This window comes from Schistocerca nitens, chromosome 2 (assembly GCF_023898315.1).
Source record: "Schistocerca nitens isolate TAMUIC-IGC-003100 chromosome 2, iqSchNite1.1, whole genome shotgun sequence".
In the NCBI taxonomy this organism is placed as follows: Eukaryota; Metazoa; Arthropoda; class Insecta; order Orthoptera; family Acrididae; genus Schistocerca; species Schistocerca nitens.
In genome coordinates, this window is record NC_064615.1 from 402885778 (window position 1) to 402912018 (window position 26241).

Below are 26241 nucleotides of genomic sequence, written 5' to 3' on the forward strand. Positions count from 1 at the left end.
TCTCCCACTACCACATACTGCAGTTCTGACAAGGGCATTTCCTACCCCATCAAAGTAAGGGCCATCTGTGAAAGCAGCCATATGGTGTGCCACCATAGATACAACCACTGTGCACCATTCTGTGTGTGCATGACCACTGACAAACATGAATGACCATTGAGAAACTGTGACCATGAAACAACTGGACCATCCAGTCACTGAGCATACAGTGCGAAATATGGCCTCAACAACTACTTTACTGCCCGGGAAATCTGTATTATTTTCACCAACAGCTTTAATGATTTGCTGTCCTCCAGCTACCTCTACCCCCTTTCTTGCCACTTCAATCTCTCACATGCTTTGCATATGCTCAGGTCATCTCCTTCTCTTGTCTCCCTCTGCTGTCCCGTGCCCCCCACCCGCCACCACCACCTCTCAACGCAGCACACAGCAGCCTACCATCCTGTCTCTGCCATGTCTCTGCACACTCCCACAGGGAGCACTACAGCATCTCCCACCGCCCCTACCACCCTCAGGGCCTCAGCGTTTCTTTGCTGAGTACGGGCTTGGTGACCCCGGGGTTCCTGAGATGGGGACTGGTTATCATCGTAAGCTCTGAGCATGCTTCAGCAACCACTGTGTGGTGTGGCAGTGGAAAGTTGTGTGTCACAGGGAACGGGGATCTTGGCTTGACTGCCTGGATCCTCTATTTAAAAAAAAAAAACCTTAACCTCAAGATGTGCTGTGTACTGATGAGATGCATGCTTGTTGAGGTGGAACACTCATTAGCGGGCACCACAGTTGCATAAGGCTTACTCAGGCACACGCAGGCCTCTGTCTGAGTGGACATTTTTTCCCTAGCTGCTTGCGGGACCCTCAAAATCTTGTTCTCCTCCAAGTGGGATGGGTGTACTGCCTTGGAGTACTCACACCTATTCAACCAAAAGAATGAGGGAGGCTATCCCTCCTCATAGTAAGAATCAGTTGGACTTTAGTAACACGGTTCACAGAGTCATTAATTTAATGTGTTTCTGGTGATAAAGAGGAAGGAGGGATCATTTGAAAAAGTGTCCCCCTTCTATATCCATAAGGATTTAGAAGGACTTGCTGGCACTTTAAAATCTATAAAACGACTGCCTAATATCTCCTTGTTGGTTGAAACTAATAGGTCAAACCAGGTGGAACTTCTAAAGAAATCACACAAACTGCATGAATGATAGAATTGTTGGGATGCGCAAGTCTCTGAACTCAAGCAAGGGTGCGGTAACATGCCGTGATATCATGGATATGGACATAGCAGAGCTGAAACAAAAATGGGCATCCCAGGAGATAGTCCATGTAGAGCAACAAACACAAAGGAATAATGGAGAAACTGAAAAGACTGCCACTTTCATTGTCACATTCGATTCTCCAGCACTGCCTGAACATGTTATGACAGGGTTCCTTCAACTTACAGTTAGGCATTACATACCAAACCCTATACAGCACTATAAATTATAGTGTTTTGGCCATACAACCATGAGTTGTGGATGTGAAGTGACCTGTGAGAACTGTGGGAAAACAGTCCATGATGCTGGGACTGACTGCATGTATCCAGTGATCTGCATCAACAGCTCTGGGAGCCACCCAGTCTGGAGCTGAGGCTGCTCTGTTTTTGCTGAGAAATGCAAAATACAGGAAATAAAAGTGACCATGTGAATTCCTGTATGCTGAAGCCAAAAAAGAATATAAGGTGAAGAAGCCCTCTGTCCTTGCCACCTTGTATTCCTCCATGGTGCAAAAATCTGTTCCCAAGGTGGATGCTTTGACATAGACGACATCCAATGTGTCTGTATCCACCATAAGCACCTATACTTGCAAGTGTACATGCCAAGAAAAAAGAGTAAGGACAAAGCAATCAAGGCAGCTGCAACAGGAAAGACCTTCATCTGATCAGAATAGCAATAATTAGCATAACAAAGTAAGACAAAGCAAAGATGATGATCTTTACAGGCAATGCTCAATATGTCCACCATCATTCCTCAACGATAGCTGTAGTCGAGGAATAATGTTGTGAACAGCACTGTAAAGCATGTCCGGAGTTATGGTGAGGCATTGGCATCGGATGTTGCCTTTCGGCATCCCTAGATATGTCGGTCGATCACGATACACTTGCGACTTCAGGTAACTCCAAAGCCAATAATCACATGGACTGAGGTCTGGGGACCTGGGAGGCCAAGCATGACGAAAGTGGCGGCTAAGCACACGATCATCACCAAACGACGTGCACAAGAGATCATTCACGCGCCATCTGTTGGACATTTTGTGAACTTTTTTTTTTCTTTAATAAAACCCCATGTCATTCCAAGCATGTGTGTCAATTTTTACCTCTCTATCTACATTATTCCGTGGTTTATTAAGTTTTCAAATTTATACTGAATTTTTGATCACCCTGTATTTCAGTGTGCCATCCCCTTGCAAGCTATAACCTCGTTCTTGTGCTCCAGAGTCTTGTGTTGGTGGGAGCAAGAGTGGCTGTAAGTGACAGACAATGAGCTCCGTCTATTAAGCCCACGGCACATCCATTATGTGCTTCCTTCCAGCCATGTAGACAGGACGAGGTTCTCCTCACTTGTCTTCACATAGGCCACAGTCCTATGTCACATTCTTCTTGCTTCAGCAAGAGGACCCTCCAGCGTGTCACTTGGGGCATGCAGATCATTGTTCACCACCATATTTTCTGAACAGCGGGCCATGCCTTCTATTTTAGGTAACATTCAAATTAAAGTGGTTAGTGTTTTAAAGTTTTATAAATTGTCCAATGTTTCTTCCAAGATTTTAGGGAGATAATTTTAATCTGTTAATAGGGTGACTGGATCACCAATTTTTTTACATAAGTGGTCTGCCACTGACATTTTCCTGTGCCTTCTTTTTAACTCCTTTTTCGTTTTACTTGTTATAGTCTCTTGTATAGCATCTTTTATTCTTTTCTGTTGTCTTAGCTTGTATGATCACAATTTAGTAATTTTATGCACATTTGTTGCTTTTAATGTGTGTAAGAGTGTTGACAACCTCGCCGTTGAGTACCCGTAAGCACTAACATACATCCACCCCTACCCTGTTATGCTGTCCATTCCCACCCTACACCTCCTCTGTTCCCCCACTACCCACCCAAACCGAGATTGATGCTCAATGTAGTTGAGCCTCTGTGTCCAGAGATAACAGCAATCATGTGGGTGTGAGTTGTGCATGTATGAATGTCTTTTTTTCTAAATCTGAATTAGGACTTTGTCCGACAGCTTAGTGTACTTTTAAATGTACTGGGTAATCGTAATTAAAGTACAGCTACTCATGGATGTCCAGTGTGGGCTGTTAATTATTGTATGGTAACAAAACTTAGTAGATATGCCAATGCATTGGTGCAGAACTGATTTACACTGGGAAAAAATAGTTCCAGTTTTGGCCACCAGGTGCAAATCTGGCAATGTACACTGTTTGTATGGTGGTATGACATCCATGATGTCAGTTGACAAGCCATAATGTGAGTGAACAGCGTGGACATCTAGAAGAGAGACTGCGTGCTTTTAGTGAAATTGTTTTATGTGAATGGCAGCAATTACAGTGCTAGATTGAGAGAATATTGCCAAATGAAAGGCCAGAGGAGAGGCTCGATGTCATTAAATGTTTAAAGATGATGTTAATGAAATTTGAAAACACGAGTGAGCTCGATGTGGCACCTGGAAGAGGTGTCCTATCCCAGTGGAAGTTATTCATGAGATTTGCTGCTGCTGCAACTGACCATGCAATGCGTGCTGTGGGTAGTGCTAGTGCTAGTGCTCGTGCAGTGTTGTGAGAATTGTCCAGCTCATGGTCAACAGTACATACATTTTTGTGGTCTGTTTTGCATTGGTACCCCTACAAGATACCCAGATGGTGTTGAAATCTCATGATTCGCAGAAACATTCTGAATTTGCTCTTCGGTTTCTGGCAGGGCTCGAAGTTAATGACTTGTGGCCAGGCAATACTCTGTGGAGTCATGAGGCACATTTTACACCACAGGGTGCAGTGAATATAGAGAGCTGCCAAATTTTGGGTACTGTTAAACCATGTGTTCTGCACGAAGAGCCATGAGACTCACCATGTGTGGCTGTGGTGTGGATTCACAAGAACCTTTATTCTTGGTCCTTTCTTCTTCGAAGAGAATACACCCAGAGGGCCTGCCAGGTGTACTGTGACATCTGCACGTTATCAGACCTCCTTGTACAGCATGTGATTTCTGCTTTGGAAGAGCGCAACTGTGTGGAAACCAGTAACCGATGCAAATGCCTAAATGTCGCATGCAAGCATGCAAACATACATGTATTGTGTCATACAGGTGTTGGAGATCAATTTGTGGGATGGAGTTAAATGCCTGTTGTACTTGTCACTTAATAAAGGGATGGTTAATACTGGATGTCGATGATGCTGGAGTTGTCCTATGATGTCACTTATATGCTCAATTGGAGACATATCTGGTGATAGAGTAGACCCAGCCAACATGACAACACTCTGTAGGGCATGTTGGATTACAACAGTGATATGTGGACAAGTGTTATCGTGTTGAAAAACATCCCCTTGAATGCTGTCCATGAACGGCAGCAAAATAGGTTGAATCACCAGACTGACATGCAAATTTGCAGTCAGGGTATGTGGGATAACCGTGAGAGTGCTACTGATGTCATACGAAATCACACCTCAAACCATAACTCTAGTTGTAGGTCCAGTGTGTCTAGCTCGCAGACAGGTTGGTTGCAGCCCTCAACCTGCATTTTTCTGAACAAAACCTGGCCTCAAATGGCTCTTATGCAGAAGTGGCTTTCATCAGAAAACGCAACAGACCTCTGCTCCACCCTCCAATGAGCTCTCGCTTGACACCACTGAAGTCGCAAACTGTGGTGGTTTGGGGTCAGTGGAATGCATACTTCAGAGCACCCGGCTCTGAGCTGTCCTTGAATTTGTAACAGTTTGTTGTGTCACTGTGGTGCCAACTGCCTTTCGAATTGCTGCACAAATGCACCACAGCCATACACCAAATACGATGGTATTCCCTTTAGGCAGTGCCACATGGCTGTTCAGAGCCTGGTCTTCCTGTGACCACTGCTCCCATAAAGTCATGTACAGTGCTCAGTATCAAATGTAATTAATGTTCACAACCATTACAGCATGTGTTTAAAGCCAACCTGATTTGCATCCTTACAGTGACATCACTAGCGGCAGTAGTCAAAGGCAGTGGTCATGTGTGTATGATTTGCATTTGCATGAATGTGTGTGTATGTTGTCTAACTTAGAAGAAGGCCATTGCTTAGGAGGAGGCCATTGGCCGAAAGCTTACTTGTTTAGCAGCCCTTTCGTTGTGTCTGTTTGCAATGCAACATCCCCACTGTGTGGTGAGTAGCAATTTATCCTTTTCATAGTACTGTCATTATTTCATCCTGGATTTTCCACTGTTTGACAACTCCATCTTGGTGTTGGGGATTTTTTTCTGTCTGTCTGTATTGATTTCAGAGTATAAGGAAATTCCCCACACTTCTTTGTGTGTGTGTGTGTGTGTGTGTGTGTGTGTGTGTGTGTGTGTGTGTGTGTGTGTTTTCCAGCCACAATATTTTTCACCTAGAAATGGATTGGAAGATATGTATTGTTGTTACCAGTATATTGCTGTTCTCTACACATTATCATTAATGGAAAAGAAAGATTGTATTAGGGCATATGTAATTCTTGTTTATACAAATTCTGCCCACAGATACGCCAGTAGAGGAAGTCCCTTCAGCTCCAGTCCAGCTGCCTGAGGATGTGGCTGCTGAGTTAGTACGCATGGCTGATTGGCTTATCCTACATAATCGTGATGAATACATGAATGTGTATGCTAGAGTTCGTGCTACGGTACTGCTCAAGTCGCTGCAGCAGCTCAAGGAACACCAGAAATCTGCAAGTGGTGGCAGCATCCAAGGAGTTGCAGCTGCTAACTCACCAATGGTAGTAAGTTGTATATTCTAAGCTTGCTGCTGTACTGCTTCAGACCCTGCATTCCAGCTTGGTAAACTATATTGTACAGTAATTCTTTGCAAAATACTTAAGCTGAAGTAAGTCTGAGGTAATTATTTCTGTAAATATTGAGGAATCAAATTTACTACTTAGAGTACAACAGCGCTTCAGCGTGTTTATTACACCCGCATGAGTGCTCAGTGTGTGGAAAAGACATGTCAGGCATTTATGTTTTCCTACTTGCTCCTGCATGGAGCATGTGGGGGGGGGGGGGCAAAAATGTGGCATGGGGTAAGACATGTCAGGCATTTATGTTTTCCTACTTGCTCCTGCATGGAGCATGTGGGGGGCCAAAATGTTGCATGGGGTGGGTGGGCACTTTGTGTGTGTGTGTGTGTGTGTGTGTGTGTGTGTGTGTGTGTGTGTGTGTGTTTCTTGAAGTCGTCTTGTCTCTGCCTCTTAAGCTTTACAAGCAATGTGGAAGAGAGGCAGTAGAAATATTTTACATTATGAATCATGAAGATGCTATCCGCTTGTACCAACCATCTCTTGAAAGAACAGTTTTGCATTACAGATCTTTTTCTAGTTATGTTATCCTCCTGTACAACATTAAGGATGTCAGCTTAACAGCTTTCAAGAAGAGATTGTGTATTAGCTCTGTAACTTTCTGACACTGATGAAGAATTTCATTCATGATCCAAGACTGTCTTCTTCTCCTCGCAGCTAGTTTGAGGTGATGATTTTATACCAGTTCGAGGAGTTACCCGTAAGTATTTGACTGATGAAGTAGTTCAGAGTTGTATAACAAATCTGTTAAGCTTCTTCCTTTTATGTACATTACCTATCTGTCATTTTGGAGTAAACAACCTTTCACAGCACTAACATGTAAGCAGAAACATTTTAAATTTCATTAGAGATTTTCTCTTTTAAATCAGTTTCTCAATGTCAATACCTCTTAGTAAATATTGGCATCATTATGGGCTACTGAATTCATCGCACAGCACCTGATGTTTCGATTTGCATCTGGATTAGTGACTGCAATATTTTCTGCAGGAAAGCAAGACTTGTGTTTTGGAGGAATTATTTTGTTAAAACATTGTTTACTTTTAATTTAAAGTGTTTAATTTTCAAATATTACAGAATTTTACAGTAGAGAGGTGCTAATAATATGTATTTTGCTTACTTGATTTTACTGATACTCCTGGATGAAAACAATTCATGCTATTTTTTTCAGTCTTACAGGTCTGATCCATATAAAAGATATCTGCAGCAAATAGTATCCTATTTCCATCTGTAAAACAGTGGGAATTGCATCAGGTTTACTATACGGTCTTGTTACTTTTCAGCAATTCATTTTACGTGTCATTGACGCACAATTTTCCTTTGTGTCCTCCATTTCTGTATTTGTGTAGTCAATGAAGACATACTGAGATGTTACAGCATAGATGAGCCTCTGATATAAGACTTATGTTACATCTACATTTCCGAGTTCTGGCAAATGGTACAAGTAGTCTCTGACGCAAGAACCCAAACACTCTGGTATTCTATTTAAGAGATTTCACTGAAATATGTCTATGCAGCTTACTGAGGGATACCTGCATGGCTTTGCAAGCAGATGCATGAATTGCCATCAATACTTTTGGCTGTTGCTCTATGTTATCTTTTGAACTGAACGTATTATGATCTTCATGAAATTTTCTGGTATTTTTGCCATATTTGTTGTCATGTTACATGTCACAAAATTTTCCATGACCCATTGGATGAAGTATTTGAGTGCACCTCAGCTGCTTTGTGTAATTTGTGCTGGAAGTCAAGCAGTCTAATTATTTTAATGTTGACACAGGTTAAATTTTGATCCTTCTCTCCTTATGAATTCCTGTCCCCTGTAGAAAATATACAGTCCTCTTGGCTAAAGGCAATTTGTTATTAGCTTATCCTTTTACTAGATACAGGCGGTGGACAAAAAAAAGGAAACACCAAATTCACAACACGTTACCATGCCTAATATGGCATAGGAAAACCTTTGGCATTCAAAGCAGCTTCCAGTCATCTCAGAGTGGATAAATACACTGGTCTAGTTTTCAAGGGAATCTTATACTATTAAAATAGTAACAAATTCAGGTAATGATGATGGAGATGTATAGAAATCTTGCACCCTTCTCTCCAAAGTAAATGACAAAGGTTCAATAATATTGAGATTTGGTGACTGTAGTGGCCAGGGGAGATGTGACAATTCATCCTTGTGCTCACAAAACCTTCCTGGGAAATGCAAGCTGTGTGATCAGAGACCCTGCCATCTTGGAACACAGCATCACAATTTGGGAAGAAACATTGTATCACAGAATGGGCTTGATCAACCAGAATGGTCACATAATCCTTGGCCATAATGTGACCTTGCAGAGTAAACATGGAGTCCATAGAATACCATTGACCAAATCATCACTGAACTGTTGTCATGTTTCACTTGGATGTAAACTCGGCAAGAAGCTGGAAACTGTGAAACAAGTCACATCTAACCAAATGACATTCTTCTATTGCTTCATACTCCAGGAAGCACATTTTTCCATTATGGGCCTTTCCATCACTGATGTGTGGTTTTGGAATTCCAGCTTGCCCTGCAGTTCGCTGCTTCTGGAGCTGCCTTCATGTTGGTTTGGTGCTGACAGGGTCTGCAAGTACGACATTGTTCTGAATGGATGATGTTTCTCCATGTTCCTTGTATGCGGTATAGACCTTTGATATGGTGCCTCTTGAAAAACCAAACACTCAATCTCCTTTGGTTATGGAAACTCTCTCCATATGAGCATCAACTATCACCCAAATTCTAATTCACCTGGCTCTGACACAATGTACTCACAATTATGCAGGACTCTGTTCTGAACACGACTGCCACTTGCAATGTACTGAGAACATTGGAAGGTGCCATTCATGGTCAAATACTACAGCACAACCTGCAGGCCTGGCTAGCATCTGTATTTATGTTAAAACATGCATTTGTTGTGGTATTTCCACATTTTTGTCCAACCCCTGTAATATAATAATGCATATATTGCTCCTGAAGTAATCAGCTGTAGCATCTGGTAGTTGATATAAATAACATGGTACTGTCTTTGTTTCACATTAGACTGCTATCTTCACCCAGATGTTTCTAGTCACATCCACGATCAAGTGCTTTGGACATCAAAATATGTTTCATTAATACAATGTGGGAAAAACATCTGGTGAAATCTAGGCTAATTTTCTTATAGACATACCTCTCATACTTAAACATTTCACAACTGTTTACATTCAGTTTCAACCAACTCTTGGAGTCTGCACTACAGAAAGGTTACAACTTAAGTAGATGTCTAATTTTCACATGTCCAATGAGATTGAAAGTTCAGCTTTACACACAGTATTTTGATGACTGACCTGTCTTCAATGTCAGATGATGGTATTAAGTGTGCTTGCAGCTTGGAAATTAGCCAGGCTTTGAGGTGTATTTGGTGTTACATCACTGTTCAAACACCAGTTTGACTCCTGACCTTTGACATACTTTTGTTGTCTGGCAACCGTACTAGCATTCTGTGAAACATACACCCCCTTAGCTTTATCCTTTGGTCAGTGAAATCTGATGCATCCATACTAAGCTCACAAATGTACAGTGCTCTCCGCACTCAGTGTTTCATGTGAATGCATGATTTGGATGACTACTAAAAATGCTCTTGCTTTGAAATCTGTTCCATTAAATTGTTTAATGTCTACCTTGTCTTCTCTTCTCTCGTTATGTCAGATGACTGTCTCGTAACAGAGTGCGTCTGTGCTACTTGGATTGCCCAGGTGAGGCTGTATCATCTGTCAGGCAATCGTAATGTTTGACACTTAATATTTTTGACATACACAATGGATAGGGTTTATGGTCAACAAGAAAATGTATCATCTATACCTTTGGGTAAACATGCTTAAATTTTAATCACACGAAACATTTCGAAACACATCACATGTTATTACCTTTAGAAATCACACTTTGTTGCCTCTGCAACTAGTTGCAAATTACATTTTTTATTTCAGTTTTATTAAAGGATAATTGATCAGTGTTACCTACAGCTATTCAAATTTCCTGTTTCTGAGTTAGTAATTAGAAGTCTGTGATCTAATTGTTAAATTTATAAAAAAAATGGTATCATCCACCTGCAGAAGATATACTTAAAGATAGCACATGACGTAAAATGACATTCTTCTATACTGTACTGAAAGCCTGACAGGCTTCACAAACTATCTGGTGCAATAAACTCTTACAATCATGTAACTCCAGCTGTTAAAAGGAAACATCACTGTCCAACACCTGAATGCTTATGAAATACTGTCAATTCTCATCCGTTTGCTTAATGTATGAAGCAAATTTTGTTTTTCTATTACAATAATGGAAATTCCTGGGTGGAGCAATGTGTGAAATAAAGGAAAGGCAACCACTTACCTACAGCACAACAACGCACAACAGACAACAGTGTTCTCACTAATTTTTGAGTACTAGCTCCTTTTTCAGCAGTAGTACACACACACACACACACACACACACACACACACACACACACACACACACACACGGCCAGATCAACACATGGCTGTGGGGGTGTGCCTTTGGGTGTCTGTGTAGAAGTATGTATGTATTGAAAAGCATGTGTGAATGCTGTTCTCTGTTGTGTGATACTATGTGTCACACATTGATTGGCTATACATGAGTGGTCACGTCTCCCTTGTTTTGCATACTGCTTAATTTCTTTTTCTTATAAAACAGGATTACTAAGCATGTAACTGAAGTATATTTCTGTATATGCCCATTTGTAGTTGATCTTTGAGAAAAAAAAAATTGTGCAGCAATTTAAAGTTTGATTATTTTATATGCTGAACATTGTTTTATTAATACAAGACAAAAACCCAAATAAATAAAAAGCTGTATTGTCATGAGAAAACTCAAACAGTAGGAAGTGTTGGTCCGTTATTACCCCACTTGTATGCACTCTCACAGGCAAGAGAGTATCAATGAGTCTATATGAAAGTAACTAGCAAGTTAGTAGAGGGTAATCGGTGGCATATCCAGATTGTAATGTCCAAACATGTGCCAGGTCCTAAAGGGACCAAGAGTGTCGTCGCTGACCCCTTTTTATTGACAAACTCAGTCTCGATGTTTGATTAGCAATTCTGTAGGACCAGTGTGAGTTTAAATAATTGATGAAGTGTTTGCATCGTGTGAAAGCACAGTATCCTCGTGTGTAGTCCCAGGAGATGATGGTGTAGAGGCACTCTTGTATGTAGTGATCTTGTTACGGTGACAGTGGGTGTGTGCCTGTGAAAATTGTTGGGTAGTAGTGAAATGCTGCCTGGTGGGAGGGGATGGCAAAGTCATAGGAGCTCTATGTTGGAGCAGTGGCTGCTGAAACATGAGTCAGAGCGGGTTCTGGTGATAATACAAAGGTAATAAAAGATAATACAAAGGTGATAATACAAAATTTAGCCTTGGCAGAAGTAGAGTACGTCCAGCAACCATCACATGGGAACTGGGCCAGACAGAGCCTCACCTGATGCCCATAAGTGCAAGCCAACACACAAATCCCTGAACTGTATCAGATGGAGTGTTGTGACATGAGACATAGTAAGTAGATAACTGTCCAGTGCTACTGCCCTTCGCAGAATTTGATACAGCAATTCAGTCCTTGTCTCTGTCCCTTTAACAAATTTCTGCATTAGGAACTCACATGTGCTACTCAGCCACGATCTTAATGAGTATGGAATAGAGATGTAGATACTAGAGATCAGACATAGGCTCTGTATACTAACTTTAAATTCACCACTAAGCCCTATGAAGTTGTTTCTGAACTCACTGTCTCCGTTGGTTTGGAGGCTTTTCTCTCTGGTCTGTGTTGCTGCCCATTTAACTGAAAACTCGTCACTAGGGTCTGTTGTCAGGTACAAGTGGACTCAATTTGTGTTGAAAGGAGAGCAAATACTCAAGTTTGCAGGTATAATTATGGCGTTGCCACTACATACATACCCGTAGAGCATGATAGTTATTATGTAGCAATACAATGACTGACCGGTTCTAGGTGAATATTGTTCTGCATATAAATGTAACTTTTTTGAACAATGCTGTAAATTTGTTTTAATATTTAATCTCCATTCAGAAAATGTCTTACAATTATGTTGACTTACACACACTTTCAACACGGTACCAAGTCTGTGGTGACAGTACAAGAAAAGATGACATGAAGTGCTTTCTCTAAATAGTTATTAATTACAATAGATTTACAGCACTCTCAAGAAAGCTACAGAAATTAAAGCTAAGGTGCACAACTTGCTGTTAGCCCATAAATGCAAGTAGTCATAATCAAAAGAGTGGTAACATTGCTTTGTGCCCAGTTTTGGTTTGACAGAGCATCTATGTTTTCTCATGGTGGAGGCAGAATAAATAAGAATACAAAAACTTTGCATTGGATAAAATCGGTATGTTTTTCATCTGAAGCTTGAGTCACCTCCTCAGCTAATGGGAAATGCACTGCCTCTTGGGAGCCTAAAGCAGAATACGACCCCATGGGCAGCCAAGATAGAACATCTGCTTTCACATATTGGCTCATTGGTGTGATTACGGTATGCTGAAGATGTGTATTCTAAGAAATGGGTGAAAGTTCTCAACTCCATTATAGTTAGGATTAAATCTGTGCTCAACAGATTCCAAATGCACTTGTGCGCTCCATCAGGATTGAAATTGACCACATAGTGTCCCCCTGCATCATTGAATTGATCTCCTTTAGTTCCTGGTCATGCCACTCATGGCCTTTTGAAAGTTAAATAACAAGTCATGTTTTTGAGATGATGAAAACAGATACTTCATCCAAATTACCATGTTTCATTTAATAAATTTCAGACTGTGCAATCTGGACAAATGACAATTTTTCCAATCTATCAGATGGGAACAGTTCTGAGAATTTGTGGCAGAGGTCATCTATGGCTAACAATTCTTTAGCATTAGATGTTAATGTAACATTTTTATGAAATGAAAACTCGGACATAGTAATCACATCCAATCCTAAAATATTTCTAGTGATAGGCACAACTAAGGAGAGCAGGGAATGCCTATGTCTTCAATAAATCACTTATAGAGAAAACTGATCTTTGATGGGATTTCTTTGTCCACTATAGCTAAACAAATGTTACTGCTGAGTTGCAGGAGGCGAATGTGAACACACATGTTTCACAGTGGCGAAGTCACAGGCTTGTGGCTTGTTGGTGTATAGGGAGGTGGCATAACAGTGATAAACAGGCATCCTGGTGGTAATCATTTGGGGATGGTTGAGAAGTGCTGAAAGAAGCAGTTTGTGTCCTTGTTGCAGGAAGCTAGGCATCAGGCAACAGATTGGAGCGTTGGTTAGCAAGAGCGTAGCCATGGTGTGCTCAAACCCTACCTCTCTCTGTCCCCTTCTGACATCAAACCCATTGCCACAGTCCTTACACATCTGACCTACTATATCCGTATTGTAAGTACTTATCCTTGTAGGAGACAATTTACGAATAAATTTGTGACACAGCCACAGGCACCCGCATGGCACTCTTTTATGACAACATATTTATGTGCCATCTAGAGGAAACCTTCCTAGCCATCCACGATCCTAAACCCCCGGTCTGGTACAGGTTTACTGGTGACATCTTCATGATAGAAATCTAGGGCTAAGACACGCTATCCTCATTCCTTCACAGCCTCAACACTTTCTCTCCTGTCCACTTCACCTGGCCCTTTTCAGCTCAGTATACTACCTCCTCAGAACAACCAAACTTTCCAGAAGTCACACTATCTACATCCTTATATCATAGTCCACTAAAATCATGCACCGATAGCCAAAGTGGTTAAGGAGCCACTTGCAATAAGTGGGAAATCCAAGTGTAAGTCCCAGTCCAGCACAAATTTTGATATCTCAATACTGGGTAGTAAATATGTACAGGTGATGTCAAGGAATTTGCTGTCAGCAAATTAATTTTGAAGTATCTCTTACCATTGTGGATCAGTGTCTGTTCTTTCAGACATGCATGTAAGCTTTCATTCTTGTTTATGTGCCTGTTGACTGCTCAGATCCTCAACTATATGATGAGAATACAATTTCTGTTATTTATGTGTCGGTATGACTTTCCTGAGTCATACCTGTAATAACGAGACTTCTGTGTGGATGGTAAGATCAACTAGAACCCCCAGCTGAATTTTATTGAGTGTCTGTGGAATTTGATTGAAAAGGGTATTGCAGCTAGCTGGCAACTCCCTCAACTGTTTGAGGCATGGAAATGCTGTTATTTAGTATTGGTAAAACTTTACCAATACTAAATAATAGCATTTCCATGCCTCAAACAGTTGAGGGAGTTGCCAGCTAGCTGGCTAAAGTTTTACTTGGATACTCCTCACTCTTCTTCTTTTCCTTCAGTGTTTGTCCAGCATGCTTGTGGGGTCCACTACATGGGTCCATTGTCTCCATTTTGCTCTATCATGGGCTGCTTCTGGGTGGATGTTCACACATTTAAGGTCTTTATGAATTGTATCAGCCCAACATTGCTTAGGTTGTCCTTTGGGTCTACTGCCGATGACTTTAAGTGTGTAACCCGCCTTGGGAAGAGAGTCATCTCTGGCCCATACCTCTAAATTTTTGCCACCAAGTTGAATATCAATATGGGATGTTCATGGTTACAATGGAGACTGTAATAAAGGGTAACTTGACTTGTTTGTGCGCAAAAATTTCCTCACATCATTATATTCATAGTCAAGAATTACAAGCCACCTATTTTTTATATTCCTGTAATTTACTATTTATCTAGAAGTGATCCTTCTAAGTAATTTAAAGTAAATGGAAAGCTCAACTTTCCATAACATGTGATATCTCAAGTGACCCCTTAATTGTTTGGATCAGTGAATTCCACTTAATTCTTCACAATACACAGGTGAACTGAAAAAAAGAGTCAAATGGAAAGAAAATACTGTAAATATACCAGACAGGGTTTTCACAGGAAAATTTGTTTGTGAAGTAAAAGAGAGGGAAGTGTTAAACATTAAAAATGATAAATATAAGTAACTATTAAGCTCAAAATTAGCTGCATATTTTCCTTTTTCAGAACTTTTGTTGTATCCAAGCATTATGCTTTCGCAGAGTTAACATTGGTGCCAAAGTCCACCAGACCAAAAAAATTACATATAATTGGTATGATTGGTGAAAGGTTTTTCCCATTGTGTAAGATTTTTTCCTTAAATTGTCCTGTGGATTTGTTAGCTACACTGGATGACTTTGGGTGACTGTAAAAATTAAAATTCCTGTATTCAAAATTGGCATGTTGTTGGTTTGTTCTTAATTTCAGCATTTTTGTATACTATACTGCATTATCTTCAGACATAACATGATAACCCACCCTGCTTCTAGGCTGTATTGATGTATGCAACTGTTGGTTTTTTTATTATCCAGGGCATAAGTCTTGTAGTTCGAACTAGGTTTTCCCATACTGAATTTGCATACTGCATTATATTACATAAGTATAATAGTATATTGTAATTTTTAACTTACAAGTTACACATTGTCATTTGCTTCTTGAATCCCAGCTCATGCTGCTTTAAGTGATCGATAAGTGGCTGTTAAACCTGTAACAAGGAGAAAAGCTGTGCATGAAGCATGTTTGTTGGCAGTTAATGGTTGTTATTATGTTGACATGATTTTTGAAACATAAAATTTTTATTGTGGGACAACTTCTTTCATTACATGGCTCCTTAGTATATGCAGAAAACTTATACTCAGTTACTACTGTTACAGAGACCTAAATTTCAGTCACGTCATGATACACCAAATCGAAGAGGATCAAAGAGACTGCAAGTGTAAGTACTGTGCTGTGCTACTGTTACCAGAATATGTGCCATGTGTTACATGTTGTTCTTAGCTGCCACAATTTTATTTAGTTTTGCTGGTGGTTTGATTTCAAATACTAACTACAGGAAAACCAGTCAGATTATAGTACCAGGACAGTGAAGCTGGTGCACGTGTGATGTCGTTAGTTAGCTTTTGAGGAGGATCTTGTTACAAAGTCAGCAATATTTCCAGTCTTGTTTATGTGCTTATCAACTACTCAGCTATATGACAGGTAGTTTACCTTTACCTCTTCCAGTATTTGCCATACAAAAGGCTGAAAATTCACAGTTTCTTCCCCAAAAACCTGGTAATATGAAATTTTTAGGTAGTTTCGCATAAGATCTATTGTGTTGTTATTCAGGTGTATGCTGGTTTAAGTCTTTCAAAGATTTCTGATAAACGATCTTGGTGCCAACAAGTAAATGACCCTTTGTGATGTCTTTTTCCCACAAGCTTGATGTTCTCAGTTAGCTTTACCTGTTATGGGTTCTAAAAATTTGAGCAGTAGCCAATTGTGGGTCATGCAAGTGTAAACAATCTGTTTTTGTAAACGATTTGCAATTTTCCAGTATCTCAATGATGAATTGAAATATGCCAATTGCTGTATACATAATTGAACTTTTTCACTCTTTTCGCCTCATAGCTATAACTATTGTAACTACCAGATATTGGGATGGCATTTTGTCAAGAAGTAAACAATTGATATTACGAGGTCATTCAATAAGTCCTCAGAAAGGGATAGATAAACAAATTATTTCAGGATTTTTAAAAATATTTTTCATCATAATCCTCTTTTAACTTTATACACTTTTACAAGCATTGCTCCAAATTTCTTAAACCATCCAAACTGTAGGATTTCAGAAGGTCTGCAAAACAGCCATGTGTATTGAGTGATTACCTCCTCATTCTAGGTGAACTATTGTCTGCTGAGCCACTTTTTTAAGTTTGAAAGTAAAAAAAATTCACTGGGGGCCAAATCTGGTTTATGTTCCAGTAATTTGAACGGTAATTCCATAGTTTTGGCCATCGAAACTGCACAGGTGTGCATCCCTGCATTGTCATCATGGAAGGAAATCTTTTCTTTTTCAAACAAGCATGTTTTTCGTTGATTTCTTCATTCACCCAGTGCAACACGTAATACTCTCGAGTTATTGTTGGTCCCATTTTGAAGTGATCACTTAGACTATTCTGCATTCACCCCAGAAAACTGTGGCCATCACATTACTGGCCGATTTAACTGTCTTCACCTTCTTTGGAGCCCATTTGCCTTCAAAACCCCACTGTTTTCATTGTTCCTTAGCCTACAGAGTGTAGTGGTGTACCCATCTTTTGTCCAGAGTTTCCTATATATGCTGAAACCTGGAAGAATTTCGACAGGAGTGTGCCAAACACAACCTGAGCATTTATTCTCCACTGAGAACAAATGGGGCATTCATCTTGTGGAGATGTTTTTTCAGACCCAATTTTTTGTGCAAAATTGTAATTGCTCCACCTTGTGATACACCTGGGGCTTCAACTATTTCATGCACTTTGATTTGTTGAACTCGAATTTTATCATGGATTTTGTCAGTTATTTCAGAGGTGGTCACATTGATTGGGCTGTTCATCGTTTGTGAATGTACACAAATATCTAAAGTCATTTGCCCAATCGTAAACATTCGTAAACACAGGAGCAGATGTGCTATTAACTTCATTCAACTCAGTTTTGATCTGTATCAGTATTAAGCCCTTTAAATAGAAGTGTTTAATCACTGCTTGAAACGTACTTTCTTCCATGTTGCGAAATAAACATAAGCTTGTTGCTTGAATCGACTGGGACGACGACATCGTGTAATTAGTACAAAATTAGAATTATATATTAATACCTTCAGCTGCTGATGGGCGGTTGATATATACCAACGGGGACAGGTGAAAATGTGTGCCCCGACTGGGACTCAAACCTGGAATCTCCTGCTTACATGGCAGACGCTCTATCCATCTGTGCCACCAAGGGTGCAGAGGACAGTGCGACTGTAGGGACTATCCTGCGCACGCCTCCTGCGAGACCCGCATTCTCACCTTATATGTCCACACACTACATTCGTAGTGTCCATATCCAGCACACTCATTACTCGTGGAAGACATTCTTACCAAGTCCTGTAAGAGTTCGGGTAATATGTGTGCATACGCACAGAAGAGGAAGGTCATGGCCGGTATTGCCAGAACTGTATACTTATATGGATATGGTGTCTGTTCTTTCGGACATTGGGGAACAAACACTGTAACATGGGCTGGACCTGATCAGTCAAAATGATCACAATTTCTTGACAGTAATGCAGGCGTGCGAGTACTGATGGGGCCTCACGGAATATCAAGATGTGGCTGCCCAAATCATCACCGAATCCCTATCATGTTTCACTTCTGGGACATCAGCTTGGTCAGAAGTTGGACATAGTGTGCATTAAGACACATCTGACCAAATGATGTTCTTTCATTGTTCCATAGTTCAGCTTTTATGACTTCGGTTCCATGTTTTCCTGTTACGGGCATTTTCATTACTGATGAGTGGTTTTGGAATTCCAGCTTGCCCTATAGTTCCAGGCTTATGGAGCTCCCTTTATGTTTCCCTGGTGCTGACAAGGTTGACAAGTGCAACATTCAGTTCTGCAGCAACTTTTTCAGCTGTTGTCCTTTTTTTAGGCACAATCCTCTTAAATTACCAGCTGTCAAGATCACTCAACATACACTTTCATCTGTGCTGTGACTTAGTGGATATTTTTCTGCTTTCCCATGGTGCCTCATGAAACATCAAGTACTTTGGCTACCTTGGTTACAGAGGCACCCACTGCATGAGCATCAATAATTTGCTCATGTTTGAATTCATTTAGCTCCTACATAATGCCCTCATAATGACATGGAATGCTGTTCTGACAGTGGCTGACACTGGCAGCGTATTGAGAACATTGCACAGATACCATTCATGGTTAAATACAACAGTGCAAAATGCAGTCAGCAGTCATCAACATTTATGTTCAAGCATGCATTTCTTGTTGTGTTTCCACTTTTTTCTCCAACCCCTGTACACAAAGCATTGCCTCATGGGATAGGAATGTTACGTTCCATGAAAAAAATCCTAAAACTGACTGTGGATAAAACTCTGCATGTTTGGATTAGGAGCTCAACACTTAACCACTAAGATAGAAATTTTATGTTACTGTTATCATGCATTGTGTTTGGTATTTTAATTTTTGATGTTTCACTTTTAGCTTACACATAGTTTCTGGAATGAGAAGCAGTAAGCCTTAATAAGAGGATTTAAGCGGTTTTCCTTTATACCTAGTGTTATGAGTAGTTTGCCGTGAATTTTAGTTGCTAAATGTGGTTATCCTGTACTTTATATGTTAAAGTATGATATTGTAAAAGTTATGTTCACTGATGAGCAAAGACATGATGAGTACTTCCCACAGTGAGATTAAATACCACCTGACAGTGTTGCAAACACAGTAAGAGAAGTATACAAGTGGAGCAGAGATGAATGGAGAATCATTCTAGTGACAATCCAGGCCACAAATGGGGAAATCCACTGACATAAATGGTTTTGACTAAGGGCAGATTGTTATGGCACCCTGACTGGGGACAAGCACCTCAGAAGAGGCAAAGCTTGTCAGCTATTTGCATGCTCCTGTAATGAGCATCTAGAGAAAGTGCTTGAAGGACAGTGAAGCCACAAATAGCTGACAGAGTGGTGGATGTCCATGCCTCATCGCGGAACACAGAGGTTGGAGGCTTGTCAGCTCTGTAAAGCAGGGTAGGAGGTGTGTGATGATCTGATGGCAGAGTTCAGTGCTGGTGCAGGCACATGGGGGTCCATAGCAGACGAAAACCAACAGTTCCCACATTAACTCAACTACATTGTTCCTGATGAACACAATGGGGATGGAATTATCAATATTGGACTATTAATGGAAAATAGCTGCCTGGTCAGATAAATTATATTTCATGTTACACCAAGTCTTTTGTTGTGTTCAGATAAGATTTTTCATTCAGGTGAACAACTGCTTGAAACATGCACTATGCCACAAATGCAGTAGTTTGCAATGGAGGACTTTCACGTCAGCTTCCATGGAACCACTGATAGTTATCAAAGATATCATGACAAATGCAGACTACATGAAAATTACTGATTTAAATATGAACACCTGCATTTTGGTTTGAAGAATGGACCTGTAGTTACAATGTGGAGAATTTGGTTTTGAGTAACTTGGATAGATGTTCAAAGACATGCAAATGGTCAGTGGAGAACTCCAGAGTTTGGGTTCCAATGTGTTACAGAATCCATGTCAGGAATGCTGACTACAGAGCACTTAAGGGAACAAATTTTAAGTTAGGTGAACTTGCAGCCCAGTTTAGAAAACATCTGTGGTAGTTCCTTAAGGAGGAATACAGGATGGGCTCTCTCTGTGCCATTTGCCTTTCTGTAAGTAAACACCATGTCGACGAGCTCTCGATTTGAACATGGAACCATTGTGTACCATGCTGTATCACATCCATTATAAGGTGAGTCAGCAAGAGAAGTGACTCGGACATAACATTACCAATTACTATGGCAGGAGAGGGTGCTAGGGTATGACTGCAGTATTTCCGGTTCAAAAAGCCGAAAGGGTTGCTGTTGTACGGAATGTGCTCTGGTAAACCATTTATAGAGGTAAAGATATTTAATGGATGGAGAGGGTTCATGGGCAGGTAAATTGGGACAGCACATGAGGCTTAGCCAGCAGATACTGACACTTCTTCAATGACGTACCGATTGAATGAGTGACTGAGATGGAAATTCCACCAAATCATAATTATGATCATTTAATGCACACACCACCACATGCAAAACTGTACCATGTTATTTCTAAACTTCAACAACTTTACTTAATATTAAAAAGATAGAGATTACTTGTGTCGTTGGTCAGCAATAGAACATTCATTTTAATGTAATATTTTATGAGAAGCTATTTGTTTTAATTATATAGTGTTTGATATCATTTTGTCCATCATTTGAGCATGATTTATTATGAAAATCTTTTTACTAATGTTGGGCGATAGGTCCAAAAGTTGTATAAAATTGTAATGTAATGCATGTCACTAGGATGGAATGAAAGCAAGCTAAAAGAAGTAGTGGGTGTAATGCATTGTGAGCTGGTCTTGCATGTTGAGACTGGAAGGGATATAGTTTATGGAGTTCAAAGGGTTAGGAGTTCCGCCTCCAGGATGCGAGTTCGAAAAGACTGTGTGATTGATTTGTGGCCAGCAAATGACATTGTAGTGCAAGTCTTGAGGCCATTGGAGATCTGTTTTGCAAATAAAACTATTTAGATCCTTTAATATACATCTTTATTTATAATGTCATTTTGGCTACCACCATCAAAAGATTTTTAATTAAGATTAGAGGCATGTGGGAATGAGAGGCATTAGTTGCAAAAGATGAAAAAGTAAAAAGTTAAAAAATTTCGATCATCAAAACTTAGAACTTGTAAAACAATGTTTGGTGTCAGTATCACTAAAACTTACTACTAATTGGGGTGTCAGTTGTCAGCTTGACTCAAAAAATTTCAAAGATGTTGTTGTTGTCCAAGAGGTGGCCTAAGTATTGGGGACATTGCCTTCAGATTTCTTTTCCCAGTATTACTTATGAAATAAAAACATTCAAAATCAGATTATAACACACAATTTAAATGAGTATAGTTGCACTTTCATAAAGTTAACTTTTCAGATCATAGCCATTAGTCCCTGTGGGGTTCACTTAAATTTGACACCAAATGAGGTGGTGGAGTGGTTAGCACACTGGACTAGAATTTGGGAGGATAAGGATTCAGATCCCAATCTGGCCATCCAAATTTAGGTTTTCTGTGATTTCCCTAAATCATTTCAGGTAAATGCTGGGATGGTTCCTGTGAAAAGGGCATGGCCAATTAGTGTTTCCCATCTTTTCATAATCTGTGCTTGTGCTCTCTCTCTAAAGACCATGCTATCAACAGGACTTTAATCTTCCTTCTTTCCTAAATCTGACATTACATATTCTGTGAATTTGCTTTACATTATTATCTGTTCAACAGTTGCATAAATATTAGTATAAAAAACTTTTTTCCTTTTTTTTTGAGAAAGAACACCAGGCTATGTTTTAAAACACTTTATTCAGACCACTAATTTCAGAAACTGTCCATTCTCAAAGTGCACATACAGGGTAATTTTTTTCCACTGTGAGCAAACCCGAGGGACTGATCGATGAGTGGATATGGAACAAAAAAAGCTCTGATGAACGTCTGTCCAGAAATGCATGGGTCCCATGCTAGAGACCATTTATTCAATAACACTATGTTACAGAGACTGCCATCTCATACACACTGTACCATGTAGCCACAGTTACAGTATGCATGGTTTCCTCCTAGTGGGTGGTACTGTTCCTCATATTTCATGCCCTAGCAGCTTCTCTTGCCATAGTAATTGGTAATGTTATGTCCGAGTCACTTCTCTTGCTGACTCCATATTCAAATCGAGAGCTTGTCGACATGGTGTGTACTTGCAGAAAGGCAAATGGCAATGGGTGGCGGGCAGGAAGGCTATATCAGGAGACCTACTCCACTGACAACCACCACAGCATTCAATGTTTGCAACAGGGTTTCGTCATTTGTCTCAGACAGGATTGTTTCAGGAAGCAAGAAATCATGTACAGTGTACCCAAAATGTTCGGACGCCAGACTTGGAGGAAAATGTGATTAACATTGTGGTAGGCGATCACCGTGTCAGTACCAGGCATTGAAAATGTTCAGTGTCCGAAACTAGTAATGCAAATAAAATATTTTAAAACACAGCCTAGTGGAATAATGGCTTTTTTTTTTCAAATTTACTGAGGCTATGGTGCCCACCCAGAAAAAAATGATAAGGCACTTGCCTGATAAATCTGTGCCCTGTTGGATAAAACTGATTTAAACAATTTAATTAAATATGTAGACTTGTAAAACATGTTACAAAGAATAAAGCAGTCTGATTATTAAATTAAAATATTTTGGAAGGCAACATAATCTTGCAGAAGAACCATTAAATTACAAATCCGTTGATGGGGGGTAGGTGAAACAACACTATAAATAGACATATATTAAGGAATTTAGACATTTTGTTAACAAAATATTCACATTGACTGAGTACTCCTTCATGAAATTTGTTTACTTTATTAAAAACATTGGAGAGTTGGTATTTAGACTTGATAGGGTGAGCGATTTTGGCTGCAAGAGTTTCTAAAGTTTATGTCATTTGATTTCCAGGCAGTGAGTGTCCAGGCAGTGCAGGTGTTAGGAGATTGAATTTTTATGTGAGCCCAGATTACATTGCGACACAGAATTTTTCTGTGAGCAAGACCATAGAGTAACTGTAAAGTTTTCATAGGGGAGTGTGTTGATACACAGTGTGAAATTACAAGTGTGATTAATTACTCACAAATTGCAAGGGACACTTTGACTCTGCTTTTTGTGAATTGGCTGACTGCTAGATTTTCTGAGCTATTCGAATTTCAAAGGTATTCCTTGTGTCACCTAGCAACATTCATTTATTTATATTGCAGTTAACAAGTCTGGAAAAAGCTCACAGACTTCCCCCCCCCCCCCTCAAAATGAACTGTTTTGCGAAGGTGTTTGATCAATGTCTGTACTGCAACTGATCAGTCAAAATCATTTCAGGTAAGTCCGATTGTGCATTTGTCTTCCATTCTCAAGATATGTTTATCAAAACAGAATGGTAACTAGCAACCACCTGCAGCCTTTCGTGCTTAATGCCTTCCCCGATGACGATGGCATCTTCCAGTAGGATAACTATTCATGTTGCAAGGCCAGAATCATGCTACAGTTGTTGGACGAGCCTGATAGTGAACCCAAGTTGGCCATGAACGCATCTGAGAGACTGTTGGGTGTCAGCTCCATGCACACAACCCACCAGCCCATAATTTAGGGGAATTGTGTGACCTGCACAGTCATCTGCTGCCACAGACCTCTGGAAATGTACTAAAGACTTGTTGAATCTGTCATGCAGAATTACTGCTATATTGAGTTCCAGAGGTGGACCAACATGCTGTTAAGCAAGTGGTCAGAATGTTTTGGCTCATCAGTGTATATTTTGATTGCATTTTTCTTGTTTGGGGGGGAACAGCAATTAAGATATTGATCGGTTGCCTTTTCATTTATTCAAAAGCTGATTAGTACCTACAATTCCATGTTTTTAGAATGCTTGTGTATTTTGTTGTGGTGAAGATATTTTCCCTGAATTCAAATGGTAAAATATGAAAACTGAGATTTTGTGCAACAGTGAGTTGGACATGTAATCACTGTTTACGGTTTGTATACTTTTTATGCTCATAAAGATATTTTATTTTCAGATTTGAGAAGAAAGCTAATAAGATGTTGATGAGAGCATCACAAACTATAGAACATTCTACTGGTCTCACCTTAGGCACAAGGCGAAGTGCTATTCATCTGGGTCAGTCAGAAATAAAGTTTGAATCTTCTTATTTCTTTAGTCACTAATTTAGGCTAATTTATATTTGATAAAAATTACTCAAGGTAAACAAAGATATAAACATTCTTAAGTTGCTGGTCCTAACTACTTTTCACTTTAGAGGCATATTATTAATATAATGAAATCCTATTGTTAATAAATCTCAAAACACAGTTATTGCGATTGACTGTAGTGAAAATTGAATGTGTGCTCATATGCCAATGGCCAAGTGGAAACTTATAATAAGTCTAAGATGTGTCTGCAAAGCTAGAAATGTGGATGTTTGAAGTGTGTGTGCTGATACTTTACACTATAAATAAATGCACTGTGAAACTTGGCATTTAATTTTAAGTGAGACACACAGTCGAGTTCATCTCATTAGTGAGTGCTGCAAAAGTTGCAGTATGAGTAATTTTGTATCAGAATGATTTTAAGATTAGGGACATATATTGCTAGTGGTTAAAGATATGCCGAGTAAACACCTGCAATATTTTTGGGAAAACATCCAAAAGAAAAAAAGACTTGCCCCCACTCTCTGGAATAAATTCACTATTGTGAATTTGAACTTGGCATCTCAAATAATGGAAACTGCAAGCATCATCTTTATAATGACCAGCAGTTATGTTGTTGAACCTATTAGTAAAGATTCTTATTATGCTTTTTTTTTTTTTACACAAAATATATCCCATCAGACTATATGAAAAGCAGTGATCCATTATGAATTTCTTTCAAGAAAACTTTAAAATAATTAACACCGATTTTTTTTCTGCTACATCTTTCTGTTGAAACTATGTTTATGAATAATGGAATATCCACAAAAATTACTATCAGTATTATGCTGTGAAGAGTCATTAAGTTGTGAGGATACACATTCCAAATTTGGACCAGTCAAAGCTTGGACATCAAATGTATAAGAAGGGTCACCAGGAATCTGACACTCTGTGAAGACTATTAACGTTCATTACCACCATAGACTCTTTTATGAACTTGTAGTGAGGAGAAGGGTTCATGCTATCTGGCAAGGAAAATATCACATGGTGGATGAAGCGATGAAGATATAAGAAGCAGGCAAGTGCAGACAAAGAGAGCTTTCTGATTCAACAGAAGTCTATTAGTATCAAACTTAGCCTTAATTTAAAAAAAAATGTGAGTACACATTGTTTGAAAGTGGATCACAGACAGTAACCAGAAAAGAAGAGAATTAATGCTCTCTTAGAAGAATGGACTGGTAAGGAATAAGGTGGTTCTCCATAAAATCAGCATGGAAATAATACTTGGAAAAGATCAATTAGATGAAGGAACAGGGTGATAGATCGTGTATTAAGACATCACAGTATATCTCTTCCATGGTACTGTGGGAATCAGCAGAGGGCAAAAATTGTAGGGAAGGACACACATTGGATTATATACAGAAAATAATTGATGATTTTGGGTGTACATGCTACTTTAGAATGAAGACACCAATATGCAAGAGGAAATTGTGGTGGGAAATGTCTAAACAGTCAGAGGACCAGTGCCAAAAAGAAAGCTTACTGACAGTTGGTCTCCTTAAGCACCATTTGCAAATGGAATCTGAAAGGAGGAAATAATAGTGGCACTTGAATTACCCTCTACCATAAGGTGGCATGTAAAGTGTACATGTATTAAGTTGAGGTTTATATATTTTTTGGAGTAAATACCATTTTTAAAGAAGACTACTGCAGCACTGTGTTCAGTGATTTGTGCATGTGCACTGACTATCTGCAACAGTTGCTCAGTCACAGACACAATAATGGAATAATTTTTCCCTGTTTACATCTATTTGTGCATATTTAAAAGTCTCAGTTAACTGAAAATTCCATCAAAT

The 26241-nt window shown here is 39.6% G+C and overlaps 1 protein-coding gene across 3 annotated transcripts in view; it reads left to right on the forward strand.

Annotated features, from left to right (window-relative positions):
* LOC126236255 (exocyst complex component 7) overlaps positions 1-26241 on the forward strand; it is a 116373-nt gene that overhangs the window by 13507 nt on the left and 76625 nt on the right. For 2 of the 3 annotated variants that reach the window (XM_049945409.1, XM_049945407.1), the window contains exons 5-7: positions 5738-5973; positions 15792-15853; positions 24277-24377. In XM_049945409.1, the coding sequence (XP_049801366.1) occupies positions 5738-5973; positions 15792-15853; positions 24277-24377 (399 nt within the window). The remainder of the gene's footprint in view (positions 1-5737; positions 5974-15791; positions 15854-24276; positions 24378-26241) is intronic. The other variant, XM_049945408.1, reaches the window with a different exon arrangement.